The sequence below is a fragment of the Haliotis asinina genome, chromosome 15 (genome assembly GCF_037392515.1).
Source record: "Haliotis asinina isolate JCU_RB_2024 chromosome 15, JCU_Hal_asi_v2, whole genome shotgun sequence".
NCBI lineage: Eukaryota > Metazoa > Mollusca > Gastropoda > Lepetellida > Haliotidae > Haliotis > Haliotis asinina.
Genome location: NC_090294.1, coordinates 13817086 through 13833436, shown reverse-complemented (window position 1 = coordinate 13833436; position 16351 = coordinate 13817086). Strand labels below are relative to the sequence as shown.

At 39.8% G+C, this 16351-nt stretch overlaps 1 protein-coding gene across 2 annotated transcripts; it reads right to left on the bottom strand.

Moving 5' to 3' along the window:
• Positions 1 to 4885: 4885 nt before the first annotated feature.
• Positions 4886 to 15630, bottom strand: LOC137264873 (sodium-coupled monocarboxylate transporter 1-like). 2 transcript variants are annotated; one of them, XM_067800219.1, is made up of 16 exons: positions 15231 to 15630; positions 14890 to 14958; positions 14609 to 14660; positions 14156 to 14223; positions 13602 to 13682; positions 12627 to 12700; positions 11905 to 12042; positions 11276 to 11411; positions 9623 to 9711; positions 8881 to 8999; positions 8354 to 8424; positions 7819 to 7905; positions 7201 to 7424; positions 6482 to 6594; positions 5516 to 5607; positions 4886 to 5233 (listed from the first exon to the last, which is right to left on the bottom strand). In XM_067800219.1, exons 1-16 carry the CDS (start codon positions 15615 to 15617, stop codon positions 5126 to 5128), a joined length of 1908 nt encoding a protein of 635 aa, XP_067656320.1. In that variant the 5' UTR covers positions 15618 to 15630; the 3' UTR covers positions 4886 to 5125. The 2 variants fall into 2 exon arrangements, with proteins under 2 accessions (XP_067656320.1, XP_067656321.1); XM_067800220.1 differs by having other exon boundaries at positions 5090 to 5233; positions 15336 to 15630.
• Between the last annotated feature and the right edge of the window lie 721 nt (positions 15631 to 16351).

Sequence of the window (16351 nt, the reverse complement as noted above, 5' to 3'; positions counted from 1 at the left end):
TCTTCCGGAATTCCGATATGGTTGGTTTCCTTGGAGCTAGCTGAACGATAATTGTCATACGATCTCAGATGATCTATTCATTAGAGTATCTACTGTCACAGGTATGCTTATTAGCTCTGTTACTCCTGTCAAAATATGTTGTTTCCTCAACCTTGGAAAAACATTAGAATTAATTTGTCTACACAATGTAGCGTTTAGCTTTGTTTGTGAGGATGAATGATGCAGACATCGTCAAGGCAACAACTCTGGTGCATTTGTGCAAGTGAAGACATATTTCATGAGGAAGTATCAGTTGGCATGTTGCTTTTTAAAGTAAAGATGGAAATAGTCACAGTGGTCGTATTTAGAACACTGGTCGGAGTCGAGATCATGCATGTTGGTTGGTTGTAGCACCGTGCTCAGCAATATTCCAATTATATGGTGGTGGTCTGTAAACAATCGAGTCTGGACCAGACAATCTAGAGATAAACAGCACAGTCGTGGGAGTGCACAATCTGGATACGATGACAACCAAGTCAGCGTGCCCGTTTCTTACACACACACGCACACGCACACGCACACGCACACGCGCACACACACACACACACACACACACACACACACACACACACACACGGTGTGCTTGATATTCGTGATTTTGGGGTGACTTGTACTCTGTATGGAAACTGGCTACGTTACATATCATTTATAGAACCAGATGTTCACAAAATCTCCAATATCATTATGGTAGTATCTATTACGGGGAAATAGTATGTCGACGTAAGTGTACAGAGCTTTCCTGGCTGAAGAGTTATAGGCCGCACTCAGCAATATTCCAGCTATATGGCGACGGTCTGTAAATAATCGAGTCTGGAAAACACAATCCAGTGATCAACAACATGAGCATCGATATGCGCAATTGGAAACCGATGATATGTGTCAACCAAGTCAGCAAGCCTGACCACCCGATCCCGTTAGTCACTTCTTGCGACAAGCATAGTCACCTTTTATGGCACGCATGGGTTGCTGAAGGACTATTCTGAAGATACAAGCAATACCCAACATGTCACAACGTAACGTTGGTATAAGTGTTCTCTTTTTAGATTTTCAGGTTACATGTTTCAATGTGTTGCTATGACGACATAACATTATAGAAAAATAAGATATACATGTATTGTATTATAGTGTCACATACCGACTTACAAACACACATGCACACAAACAAAGCCTGATCCGTCAAAACGACATTCCGTCATCAGGCCTACCAGCCACTAGATTTCATTGGAAGTACCATCAAGTCTCCTTAATTCGCTTTATCCGACACTTTTGATGGAAACAAATTGAATAAATATAATTGTCTCAACTATTTAGTCCGACATCCTCATTAATCCGACAATTTGCTGTGTAACGGACGATATTGGATTAACGAGACTTGATTATATTCTGAAGTTCTATACTATAGTAGAACTAATGTGGTGTTGTGATAAGGTTGTGCATTACTAGAGCCCGTGTATGAGCAAAGGGTTAAGATTATCGTCAATATTAGTGCATTAATCCGGGCCGGATTTGTACACCCCGTTTGCGTGCATCACCGGGGTCAAGATTACGTAAAACCAACGTATTTGTTGTGATAAGGGGTGAGCTGTTTTACACCCCATGCGTGTGTGCAATGATGATGCTGAGGAATATAAAATCAGGCTGAACGTATCTGTAGCGATCGGGGTGGGGATTGTAGGAGTGAGTGAGTGAGTTAGTTAGTTTTACGCCACACTCGGTAATATTCCAGCTATATGGCGGCGGTCTGTAAATAATTGAGTCTGGACCAGACAATCCAGTGATCAACAGCATGAGCATCGATATGCGCAATTGGAAACCGATGACATGTCTCAACCAAGTCAGCAAACCTGATCACCCGAAACCGTTAGTCACTTCTTGCGACAAGCATAGTCACCTTTTATGGCACGCATGGGTTGCTGAAGGACTATTCTACCCCGGGACCTTCACGGGTCGGGGATTATAGGAATCATGTGGGTGCAGCGTTGGGGGAATTATACAGTAAATGCATTTGCAGCGATCAGTGATATTGTTATAGAAATCGGGTGTCTGTGTGTGCGCGCGTGCGCGTGAGGGTGCGTGCAGCGATTGTGGTGGGTTGAGATTATAGATTGAGGTTAGGATTATACGGACAATATATCTGCAATAGAACAAACTTTATGGATAAGAACCTGTTATATTTGTGAGTGTGACGCTTCGATACATATTTTTGGATTGTTGTCAGAAATAAAGACGTCGTTATCCATGAAGCGTGTTCTATATTGTACTCCCTAACTTCTAGAATGCCACTTAAAGAAGTTAAATACATGTATTTCCAGCGGTCCGGTTAAGATGTATGGGGTCTTCCCGTGGGTGCAGTTTGTGTATGAAACGATTCAGCCATTTACTCTTTTTGAAAAATCTATTCCTTAAATACTTTTCAGGACAAATAATATCAAAAGGTGGTTTAAAGTTCATTTGTCTACCCTACATAAGCGTCTGTTTGTTCGTCACTGTAGTGACACCAGGTACCAAGAGTGTGTCAAAACAGGGATAATCTACAGATTACAGAATCATGTTAGATTCTCCCTAGTCAAAACGAAGTTCATTGTGTTGTGGAGATATTCTCTTCGTTAACTGGGAGATTTAACGGGCGCTTTAGCCACTTATAACGCAAACACACGACAGGCGCGCTTTCAAGAGGAGTTCACAAACGATGTTAGATGTTTGAGATCGAGAAAACAAAAACCAGTATCTAAACAAAATTACATTATGCACCTGATAACTCTCCAATGCGTACATGTATTTGAAATTTATGGTAGTAGTGAATATCGTTGTCTGTTCATTTACATACTTTCACAATGGAACAATGGGTATCATCTGTACAACAAATATGGTAGAGATTAAAGATCTCTGTAACTCTAAAAAAATCTTTGTCGATTGGAAACTGATATTATCATGAAAGTTGTGAAAGGTGGTCTCTCTTAGTTGTCTTTCCGTTTCATTTTTTTGCCCCAGGTTTTCAGCATGAGAAGCGGATGCTTTAACTATCAGGCTACCTACGTTCTGTTTTGTCCTATCGAGCGTGTTGCAGTTGGATTTGTTATCAGTTCACAGATATGTTCATGAAGGACTTTTCAATGTGTGAAGAGTTTTAAATTGTTTGGCAGTGTTTAGCAACAAACACTTTCATACATTTATGTGTCAAAGAATATACAACGGCTAGGATGAATTAGTGTGTCATCACTTGTCTTTGTCTTGTCTTTATTGTTACATCACTCACTCGCTCACTCACTCACTCACACACACACACACACACACACACACACACACACACATATATATATCCTGTAGATCACGAACTTGACACGAATAGGACATTATAACCATTTTTAGTAGCTCACATTAATAGCAAACTGTATTTTCATCCCAAACTCGAATCTGCTACTTTTATAACCCAAACTCTAGATTTATTTAACAAAACTGCTTTCATCAATGATCTTTATTATTAAAGGATGACATTATTAACTAAGGCCCCTAGCAATACGTGTGGGCATGCGTGAATTTTACGTAAAATATAATTAATGCATTTTGTAAGTGACACTATTGAGTTCTTGACAAATGAGATCCTTAACTTGGACACTGGCAGGTGTCCACCACACCATCTAAGGATCTAAGGGACCAATTCGCATGAATTAAAACATCTTGATTTACTTTGAATCATGTCACGTCAATCATCTGTCAATTACTGAACAAACAATGGTCACAAGGAAGTGCAAGAGGTGCTGCACTGTCCAAACATTCATTATTATCTTATCGACATTGATTGAGTCCCATTTGTTTTCAGTTGTAAATTTAAATGAAGTTATCCTACTTTTTTTTAATAGTAAATGTTACACTTGACCACTTTCTAAGTGACATTCTGTTCACTCATTTTTTAAATATAAGGATGGTACTGTTAAGCTGAGTTTGTCAGTGAATCCAATACGAATATGCAATATGAATAAGAAACACTAAACAGCAGTGACATGACACCGAGTGCTTGTAATAAAGATAGGCGAGTCCTGTTCTGCTGGGAGCCATTGCCATTTATGCAGTTTGAATTTACAACAGAAGGGATGTGGCAATCATATAGCATCGGACACCAATACTTTAACTGATTAAATGTTACAACTCATAAAACGCCCGTAGACCCGAATTCGAACTGGTTTTCAATAGCCCATGCTTGTCGTAAGAGGCGACTAACGGGATAGGGTGGTCAGGCACGATGGAGTGACATGTCATTGCGTTCCAGTTGCGTAGATGACCCGTGAAGGTCCCGTGGAAGAATAGGCCTTCAGCAACCCATGCTTGCCATAAAAGGTGACTATGCTTGTCGTAAGAGGCGACTAACAGGATCGGGTGGTCAGGCTTGCTGACTTGGTTGACACATGACATCGGTTTCCAAATGCGCATAGCGATGCTCATGCTGTTGATCACTGGATTGTATAGTCCAGACTCGATTATTTACAGACCGCCGCCATATAGCTGGAATATTGCTGAGTGCGGTGTACAACTAAACTCACTCACCCCCAGTTGCGTAGATCGATGTTCATGATGTTGGTCTAGGAACTGCCCAGTCCAGACTCGAATATCTACAGACCGTCCCCATATGGCTTGCATATTGTGGCGTTAAACAACAACCAAACAACTAATGGCATGGAACAGCCTGAACCAGATCCTTGATGTGAAAGTGCGATTGTAAGCACCGTGTGTTCTTGTTCATGTCAGGCTGCATAAAGAATTAAATGTTTCTCGGGCACATTTTTTTCAAAAGTGACTAGGGCGGTAGGACTTTATTTTTATTTTTTGATAGAAAAAATGACGAGGGAGGAACACAGATTTATTTTTTATCTCTTAGAAATACAGTTTGGGAAGTTTAGCACGTGTTAATGAGTTGTAGATTCAGTCACACTCTTTCTTATAGACACTCATTCTTATAGTGGACAAATGGATGATAGGGACGAGGCAAAGTCAAACTTATTTCTTTCAAATGGCAATAAAAATGTTACGCGCAGAAATAAAAATGGCGCGCTGATTCCCGAGAAACATTTTATTTAGCCTTATTTATTTTCTACAAGGGGAAAGGATGACAAGTTGTAGACAAGGATGACAGAGTAGGAACAAACTGGTTTTCACCATCATCTATCAACCTCATCTCAAATGTATTTTTCTCTTCTTGCTGAAGTAAAGAAAAAGTAAACATGCGTCAGGAACTATGTTCAAAACCCCATATTACGAGCAACTCAATTACAAATTTTAGAATTGTTAAAAACAGAAAATGTAGTGCCAATTTTGTTTTCCCAGAACGGTATTGTTTCTGTTCAAATTATTGAGGAACTTTAGTCAAAAATATATTATATATAATTGATAAATGACATGATGCTCAGTGAAAAGGTATATCTGCAACAACCAAATCATATTAACGACGTTTTTCGGTTTGGATTAGGGTAATGTATCTTACTTTGTCTGGGGTTTCTGCTTCTGTGATGTCAGCGTATTTCCTCATACAAGCAAACAATACTTTGTCATCAGCTAGTGGAGGGTATCTGTGTCCTGTGATACAAGCCAAATATAATGCGAAGTATGAATACATGTGGACATTATGAAATATAGGTGAAAATAATAGCTAAACAGACAGTGACCACACAAGTTAAATAAAGTATGCATGTTGTGCCTTTCTCGAAGCCCCTGAAACGCTGTAATTAAAAGAGAACTCTTGCCCCCCGTCGACGTGGATAAGTGCTCATGATATCGGTCACTGTATGTGCAGGTGTATCGCGAGACGCGATCCTTATAATGAATAAATCCATATTTTCCACATCCAAAGGCATGCTCAAAGCGCTACATTTAAAACCTTCAGCCACTTTGTTTTGAAATTTGTCAGTGGCGGATGCTACAAGGAAAATATTTTGTCATCACTGATTTAAAAGACTCACTGGCTTTCTGTTGTTTGTATTTTCATTTACGCCTCAAGGAAACTGTTTCGGATTCAGACTGAATTATTGCTGTGCAGATTTCATTTAAAGTGAGTGACCGAGTGAGTATGGTTTTACGCCGTCTTTTGCGATATTCCAACAATATCACATATTGTACCCATGTGGGGAATCGAACCCTGGTTTTCGGCATGACGAGCAAACGCTGTAGCCACTAGGCTACCCCAACGCCCCTTAATTTCATTTAGTGGAGTAATACCTTCGGGTATGGTACAGGCGCGTTCTAAATGTGGATCTATCTATCATTATGATCGAGTCCAGCACTACACCTGCACAAACAGTGACATTCTTCAGTTCCCATCACTGGGTTGTCTGGTCCAGGCCACCGTCATATAACTGTAAAATTGCTGAAAGTGGCGGAAAAGTACAGCCAAACGAACAAACAAAACGTCAGTTTCATATTGGCTGCTCAATTATACCAGAAATCAACCTACGTGTAGCCAAACTGACGACTAGTCCCACAAGGAAGGCCACCAAACATCCATTCAAGGCGTAGTAGAGGTAAGAAATATTGTAGAGTGGGTTGTCACTAGAGGTTGCGGTGGGACTGTAAGACAGACAAAATCATTACATAACCATCACTAAGTTGTGTCATGTATAAGGAGACTCTATGTACCACAATCAAATTTCCAGAAAACAATCTAAATCCATTATAACCAACTAACGACCATTGCTCTGTGCTTCAGAGTTTTTGAGTATGCTTAGAGCTACAGTGAATACGTTACGTGTTCGACTTTGCGAGCATACCACTTGCCACTGTCAAATTCAAAGTATATGCGAAAAAGTATTATATATCCATCCATATGAAACATTTCCAAAGGAACGGAATAAATTGTCACATTTAATTTCCCTTCATCAGCTGTTTCCTGCTCGGATTCATTGTTGGCAGTTTATCATTCTTGTCTATCCAATATCCCCTATTTTTAATGGTATACTTACCGTCTGTAATTGTATACAAATTCCCGTACCCTTAATTCACAATATCACCACCACTGACCTCAAATTAACAAGTGTGTACATATATCACTAAGGATTTATCTTAACAATAGAGTTTTCACTGCAAAAATATCCATTGCAGGTTAGACCATAGTATTGGAAATGCCACTAGAGGCCTTGGTTAAAACATCAGTTGCAGTCATATTGTTGGTGGGACCTTTCAGTAGTCGAGGCAGCCGTTGATGAATACCACGCGGTACTGTTCGTGTTCTCCATGTTAAAGGCCTGCGTACTTGTCCCAGTCGTGTTGAACACGTCATTGACCTTGCAGGAGTTGCCGGGGACCGGTGGAAGTGGTACAGGTCTACGTCCGTACAGGACGCCGCCGATAGTGATCCACGTGTTCAGCACGAGAGACACCAACACCCCCGACGTAGCACCCTGTAAGAAAGGTTCTTGGCTTGTTGTTTAACACCTCAGTTAGTAATATTCCAGCGGTATTGTCTGTACATAATCAAATCTGAATCACAAAATCCAGCGATCATCAGCATGAGCATAGATCTAAGCAACTGCAATACGACGAAATGTGTCAACCAAATCAGCAAGTCTGGCCACTCGATCCCGTTAGTCGCCTCTTATGACACCGAAATTAGGCTTCACGCATTACATCCATGTGGGTAATCGAACCCGAGTTTTCAACGTGAGGAGCCAACGCTTTAACCACTAGGCTACACCACCGCCCCGTCACTTCTAAGAACTATACCGGACTATTGGCATAGTTCTTTCAACTCGTGCTTGTCTTTTATATGTACAGTTTCGTACATAAAGTACTTACTAGTGTATTAGCCCAAGGGACCATTGCAGAGAGAAAGAATATTCCCAGTAGTGGCCCGGCACAAGAACCAACCAGTGCAACGGCTGCCTGGAACACAGCAACATACAGGGTGTGTAATTACTTTCTGTGTCTGATATAACGCTCGATTGGTAATTTGTCTGATTTGTTTGATAATTTGTTCTGTTGTGTAACGCATCAATCTGCAATTTTCCATTCATGGAACAGTAAATAATGGAGCATGGGCCAGACAATCCAGCGATCCACACCATGGACATCGATATATCGCAAGCTATGCAATTCCATGACATGTGTCAGCCAAGTCAGCGATCCTGCAAACGTGGGTTGCCGAAGATCCATTCGACTTTATGGATCGGTCTGTATCATAGCAATGCTGTCAGTATGACTTACAGCAAAATACAAACAACTGATCCTCGAATTATTTCCAGCATGATAAAATGTTTATGTTGGAATTTAATAGCAAACGTAAGGTGTGAAATCTGTGAATATTCTCAGGAAAATACTTCAAAAGCAGTACCTGTATGATAGTACCAGGAAACGTGTAGGCAAGGAAGCTCAATCCAACAGAAACGCATCCGAAAAAGAAAACTGTGAATAAACATTATGTAAGACATGCAGTATTGGATATGAAAGGTGTGTTATGCGTGCGTGCAAGTGTTATGCATGTGAAGCTGGTCCCAATTAATGCCACACGATCACCTACTTCCGTTTCCAAGCAAATATGTGGATTCGGCCTACTCCAAAATCAAGACAACTTTATCAACAATATTTTATCAAATATAGGATTATGGTTTTACCGACATGCTTATGCTTTGTATGTGATAATCAGTAAATGGATAACTTGACCAACAATGATGTTAAAGCGCTCGTATAATCTACTGTGATATGGTACATTTTTATTTAATACAGTATCTTATATCCGTCCTTTTTTGCATTGGCGAAAACTAATTTGTGAAACATTGTTTTTCATGCAAATTAGTTTTGAGTTGATTAGTGTGATCTAATACCTCTGATTTTCGGAGGTGGAATAGAGTTCATCTGTACCTGACGTTTTGGCAACAAGAAGTTTAACCTTCTCGGTTGTTGAGTATTTGTCAAACAACGGCTGCAGGAGATCCTCTATAGTGTTAGTTGCAAGGCCGTTGAGGATCGAAGAGAAAGTACTGTAAAAAATATCACAATACCAGTACAGCACCAATACGCATTCAAAACGGTGTATGGGAGAAAGTGTGTGAGTGAATGTGTGCGAGCGTGCGAGCGTGCGTTCGTGCATCCGTTCGTGTGTTTGCGTGTATGTACGTTTACGAATGAAAAAGAAGTGAGTTTTCCCCAATGAGAATGTCATTTTAAAAATTCTACTAATGTAAATAAAATCTTTTGCATTTGAGTGTAATACGTGAAGTTCATTTCTAGTGTCCCCCGCCGTGATATTGATGGAATATAGCTGAAACGGTCTAAAACTACACTCATTCATTATTGTCGGGTTGTTTGATGTTTTTGAGACAGGAACTAGAAATCACAATTGCCGATATCGCCATATTCTGGCGATTCTGTGGTAGAAATTCGTATCCCGTATTCTGCGATTGTTACAAGAAGTGTCTGAGGAACATCGAGTAGTCGACCTTAGTGATCTCTTTGACTGCATGCAATTCCACTCCTGTGAGATTGTTCATTTGTTCATATCATCAGCTACTGTTTGACTCCATGAGACGAGCCGTCGTTTCTTTAAGGCTATTGCAGATTCATTTATGCTTTACTCGTGAAAAGACTCGTAAAAATGTTTTACCTGAGTGCAGCGCTGAGCAACGTGGCAAAGAATAACCCTGGCATACCAGGGATGTCCTGGAAGATGTCCATGATGAAATATGGCAGCAGCTGAAGCAGGTCAATCATACGTATATAGTCTACTCGTTGAACACTTGTGGTGTTCAGTTAGTATGCCGATTCTTCAGACGTAAGTGAATCTTTGTCTGTCTTGATACAGCATAATAGAATCGTTTTGGACCTATCCATATTATACTGTCCTGCGCACACTATTACAGATAAACAGCATTAAACTGTTGATCAGATAATTATGTTTCTTGTTCAAAGCCACAATCAGATATGTTCAGCTCTTAGGCGGCGGTCTATAAATATTCCAGCCTTGTTCAGATAATCCAGTGATCTACAGCAACTAAGTCAGCCTGACCTCCAGACTGGTCCCTCTTACCACAAGCATGGGATGTTAAGGAAGAACGAGTCGTTCGTAAGATAAAACCAAACCCCGTTTCTTATTTATCAAGTGAGCTGGATTTTACGCCACTTCAGCAATATTTCAGCACACATAAAATGATTTTCAAACATTGTGCCCATGTAAGATTCGAACCCGGACGCATTAACCACAATGCTACCCTAAAAACCCTTACTAAGTAACCGTGTATCCCATTGCCAACTGTTAGATATCCAAAACGATGTTATTTATTATGTAAATCATTAGATGAATGTAATCGTATCACTTGGGCATCAAAGATAAAACACCTACTATTTAGCTATTGGTTCAGTGTAGATCACACACGAAGTGGGCGATAAAACATGTTTCTCAATACTTTTGTACAGAGACTTAAAGACTGTAATCAACAAAATTGGTACTCTAGAATTTGTGATTCAAGTAAATTATGTAATTATAAAGAATATAAATCTGTATTGTCAGTTGAATATTATTTGTATGCTATCCCAGAAAGAGAATACAGAAGGCTTTTATGCCTATTACGTATATGTGAGCTCCCTTTAATGGTCAATGTTGGTAGACGGTGCGGCATCGTCTACGGTAATAGATTATGTACATCTTGTGCGCTGGGTTGTATAGAAGATGAATGCCACTTCCTTCTAAAATGTCCATTGTATGATCATCTCAGATCAAAATATATGTCAAGATATTATTGTAATCCACCCATGATGTTCAAGTTTAAAACTCTTTTAACATGTGATAAGATAAACATTATGTGGAACATTGAAAGATATAATAAGGAAGCTCTATTACCCAGGAACTCCCATCTGTCATTATGATGATATTTTTTTAATTGTCTTGTACATGGACCGTTGGCCTTTATACCGAATAAACAAATTGAAAAGGTGTATCCCATTCGAGCAAAAAACATCGTTAATCAGCACAAGACCATTAATGACATATGGATGATGAGATGTTGCATCCAAACATTAATAACTGCATTCTGAATGGGACAAATGATGTCAAAATGTACACAGTAACTGTAAATTCCCTTTGTCTGGAAACAAAAGGATGTCAACTTACAAAATCCATCTACGAGGGCGTGAAGATGTGGTATGACGGGTATGCTGTATCACAGCATGTACAGCTGATGATAGGGGGCGGGTTGTACAATCTACTCGGGGTGTTGCATGTTTTTATGGACGTGGAAAGGACTTTGTGGCTTAAATTTACCTGATTTTTGTTCCTGATGAGGCCAGCAGCCAGTGGGTCACACATATTCACCGTGTAGAAGGCGTACGCCACCAGTCCCATGAAACTCATTATCAGTCCATACGCAATATTGTTAAAGATGTTGATTGTGTAAGCCCTTCAACAAAGCAGGTCTTGCAAATATCAAATGGCATTTTCTGTTAATTTGTAAAACAGACACCGAAATAATGAATATGTTTAAGATATATATTACTGTCATCATGCGAAAGTGAAACCACGAAGAAAAAACTGTATTTATCTATCTTGCTACAACAGGTGCTTGCTTCGCAGTATCACCTTCAGATAGGACTGAGTCTCTCTATAAGTGCAATAGGGTCGGACGATTACTGACAGTGCAATGTATAAAGAAATACCACTGATCCAGAATGATTCTTAAAACGATTAAATAAACTGATTCTTAATCTTTGTAAAAAGTGTGAAAGGACTTATGCGTCTATTTATTTATTTTGAAGTGCGTTTTGGGCTGGAAAAAGACTGACAACATGATTCCATGAAAAGTTTGTAAAAGTTATGTAAAACAAGCATCCATTTGAGTTATCATCTTTCTATAATCGTGAAACAAGCAAGTGTTCTATGGTGTTAATATTTACAATTGAGCTTGTCTGGCAGTAGGCAAAGAAAAGACTCGCTGCATTGCCGATTGGTCGAACGTGTAAGACATAAAGGCGAAGGTTCCTCCCACAACGAGGCTCCAGAAAGAGTGTCGGACACGAGGGTCGAGGCTAAAGCTTCAATTGTAAAGGAGAATGATATGCTTAGGAGCTTTCAAATGGGTCTTAGTCATGTATACTCACACAGTATAATAAATAAGAACGTCAGGTTTGAAGTATTTAGTGGCCTCTCGACTAGTATACCATTACTCCAACTTAGCTTGTTTTGTTGTTGTTCAGGGCCGTATTCAGCAATATTCCGGCTACATGACGATCTGAACCAGGCAGTCAAGTGACTGACATCATAATCATCGATCTACGTCATAGGGAGATGGCGACATGCATGTCAGAGGGCCTGACCACCGGATCCCAGTGTACAGAGCACTACGCTAAGTAACAATGAACCAAAGTTGCTATCAGGAAACGGTTTTGTTGTGTTCATTCAACGACTTCTAGAATGAACGTCAAACATAGTGCGAGTCATGTTCTTTTCTGTATCTTTTATTACATATTTGTGCATATGTTTGGTTCAAACGTATACTTTTTCAAGGAAGTTATATAAATGAAAAAAACATATGTATTCCGAAACCTCTTGAAAACTTATGATGACTGGTGGAAACACGCAGGTGTGTTCTGATTCATTCTTTCTTTCATATACTTACTCTAACGGCGAAATCCGGCCTCCGTGTGCAGCGATCTCCAGTGTTGTCCCAATACCACCGACAGCTGAAGCCCCCTATAAGGGTCGACATTATAGTATAGTCTGACACAGAAACGCCTCTTGCGATAAGAACAAGCAAAGAAGAACCAGTTCTAATTCGCGGGTATAATGTTATTTTACCGTGCATGGTATATAAAAAAACAATGTATTGTTCATGGTTTAGTACTAAAGAGTAAATTGGACACTGTTGCCCATCAACTGACAGCTTTTACGTTATTGCTTTATATTGGTGAAGCTGTTCATTCGTCCTGAATTTGATTTTAAGGGCATCAACCGCACCATGCAGTATATAATATTACAGTAATATGAAAACAACTACAGCAACAAGAATGATCAATATTGCCTACATGACCTTGATATTCATGAGTTAGCATTGCTTGGTAAACCTGTCTTTCTTATGCCCTTAAGCTGTCCATTTTGATATCACCAGCAAAAGAGTGAGCTTAGTTGTCACAATATTCAAGCAACGTCACCGCGGGGGAAACCAGAAATGGGCTTCACACATTGTACCCATGTGGGGAATCGAAGCCGGATCTTCGGAGTGACGAGCGGACGCTTTAACCACTAGGCTACCCCATCGCACCAGTGATCTTTTTGACAGCTGGGTGACTGAATGTGGTTTAAATTCTAGCAACATCCGTGTCAACTCACTGTTGACACCTGGAAACGGGGCCAATTACTGTACTCAAGTGCAGAATCGAGTAGGTAGGTTGCCTTGTGATGTGAGCACGTCGGTTGGTTGCGCAACATTGCACATCATTTATAGTGAGTGAGTTAATATTTATCGTCATATCTGCAATATTCAAGTCATATCGCAATCAGAACAATTAATTATCATATTTATGATATTAAAATTAAGAAATAAGAACCACCTCGACTGTAAAGTATAATAACAAACCAGTAAACTGATAATAACCTTAACCAGGATTGAAATTATGCCAACAGCCATCACAGAACCTTGCAAAACATCGACAGCAACCACTCCCCGTAGACCACCCTTGAAAAAAACATGATTCAGTCAAACTTGAGCATGGCGTGATGCAAATACTTTAGGATATAGGAGTGAGTGATTGAGTTTAGTCTTACGCCGCAATCAGCAATATTCCAGCTATATAGCAGTGGTCCGTAAATAATCGAGTCTGGACCAAACAGTCCAGAGCTAAACAGCATGAGCACCGATCTGCGCAGCTGGGAACCGATGACATGTGTCAACCAAGTCAGCGATCCTGACCACCCGATCCCGTTAGTCGCCTCTTACGACAAGCGTAGTCGCCTTTTATGGCAAGCATGGGCTGCTGAAGGCCTGTTCTACCCCGGACCTTCACAGGTCTTAGGATTTGGGAATGGGTGTATATGATATGTGGTAAATGCTATAGAATTATCTACATTATGTATATCGTTATGGCAGTGAGAGGGAATTTTTAAGATGTGAGCTATCAGATTGTATCCATAAGAGCAAGGTGAACTCACAATGGCGGTGAAGAGTGTTCCGACCGTCCCCACTAGCAGGACAGATGATACCAATGGTAGACCAGCAGCTGTTGTCAGACATGATCATAAGTATTTACTTTAAGAAATGTAATGATACCTTGACAACTTCTAGCCATAAACTGATACTATAATTATAATAAAGAAGAATCAATGACACGACTCTATGTCAAGCCTTCTTTGCCCATTTTTTGATGGACTCGACACATCACTGCCAATAAGGATGCTCACAGTGAGCATACACGTTACAGTGGCTACATTGTTTGACCCATGTTCCGCATTTCGACTCGTGACGTCAATCCAACGGACATTAGCCAAACGTTTTCTAATGGTCATAAACATTTGCATGGAAGTTTTACATTGCTGTTATATGTTTCAGAAACAATGATAATGACTGACTCTTTCTGTGGGTGGTATGTTTCAAGATCGCATTACCTGCTTCTATTGACAGTGCAGGTGCGAGTACAATGATGGCACTTAGAAGAATCTACAACAAAGAAAGAATGAAAATACATTTTCCAAACTAATTTACAACTGCTTACTATTCTTTGCGGGCTGTTCCATTATTACTATTATATGCTATTTGTATTTGTGACGGAGACATGTGCAGTGGTATATGCATAATTTAGCTTATGGATTTCAATTTACTGTTATTGATGTCCATGTATTGATCTCTAAAACATGTCTTCTGTACAAGGATGGGGTTGGTTTCTTACATTTTGCAGCATCCCAAGGACTGTTATCTGTAGTCGCAAACTCCACGACCCATATCGACGATAGAAATACTGAAATAATGTTATTTGTTTGTGTAATTTAAAAATGAAAATGAATGACCACGATTATTTTGCCCATGGTTTACCGCTTCAACTCAATTAAGAAATACTTCATACCTTTCAACTAATGAATAGTTACTATTTCTCCGTTTAACAGCACTGGTTCCAGAATAATACTTCAAAAATACATATATACAATATATATACAAGACAAATCTGTGGTACCCGCATATGGGGGTTGGAAGAGGAATATTGTATGCCGGAAAATTACAATTGACACTTACCTCATACATACTGGTTATCTTTAGATTATGCATCATCGGCACCAATGTAAATATGAATATGGTCATACAACCTATTGCACCTACAACAAACGTGGCATACGCAACTCCGTAAGTGAAGATTTCAGCCGGCATCCCAATCATCGACGTCGATGACGTGTAGGACACAAACAAAGACATCGTGACCGGAAGGACGCGGAGACGCCTTCCACCCAGGAGGTAGTCCTCCCTGGTACCCTTCTTCCTGCTCCTAATGGCGTAATACAGGCCTATCCCCAAAGACAGAGTGAGCAGTCCACAGATGACGACATAGTCAGTGGCACCAAGAGATACCTTAGCCATACTATCAGAATAAAACTTATAAATGACTTGTTCATCTGCACATCTCATATATTTGTACTACTGTGTTTGAGACCGTTCGACAATGAGGCATTATAAGCAACTATACCAGAGCAAATGATTTATTCTGTTTTGTCTCATATATTTGGATCCTATTGAAATATGTTAGCATATATGTACATGCACCGGTGATTCGCTGTATGCATGACGGCTCTAAAGTAACACCATTACAGAAAACATTGAACAAAATATACTCTGTGCCATTCAATGAAAGCAAAAACAAATAGAACAAACACCTGTGCCAACCATTGCCAAACATATTTATATTAATGCTTCGTTTCAAGCTGTTATATCGGTTACGGGCAACAGTCAGTGAGCTACAAGGGTTTAAAGAATCAGTGAGTGAGTGTGAAGGGTTTAAAAGGACAATAGTGCAGAGCAATTTTCGTGGTCTGGTTGTTCCTTTTGTTATTTTTTTTCTCCCGTGAGTACCTGGATGATCCCAGAAATCGTGGCTGGTTCGACCTCTGCTGCGCCTCCCGTATGTGCAATTGATAGATTAAGTATAGACTGATCAACAAAGATGAAGTCATTTTTACTTCATTTTATGAAAACAAATCAAGTTGAAGTTTAACCATCTGCCCTATTCGCGATCTAGTGTATGTAATACAGATTCTGCTGAATGCTAAAACAAATAATTTAATAAATGCCCATATTAAATTTAAAACAGACTAAAGTTGTGGCAACAATGTCAGGCTATGAACTCTACCGATATCCATCAATAT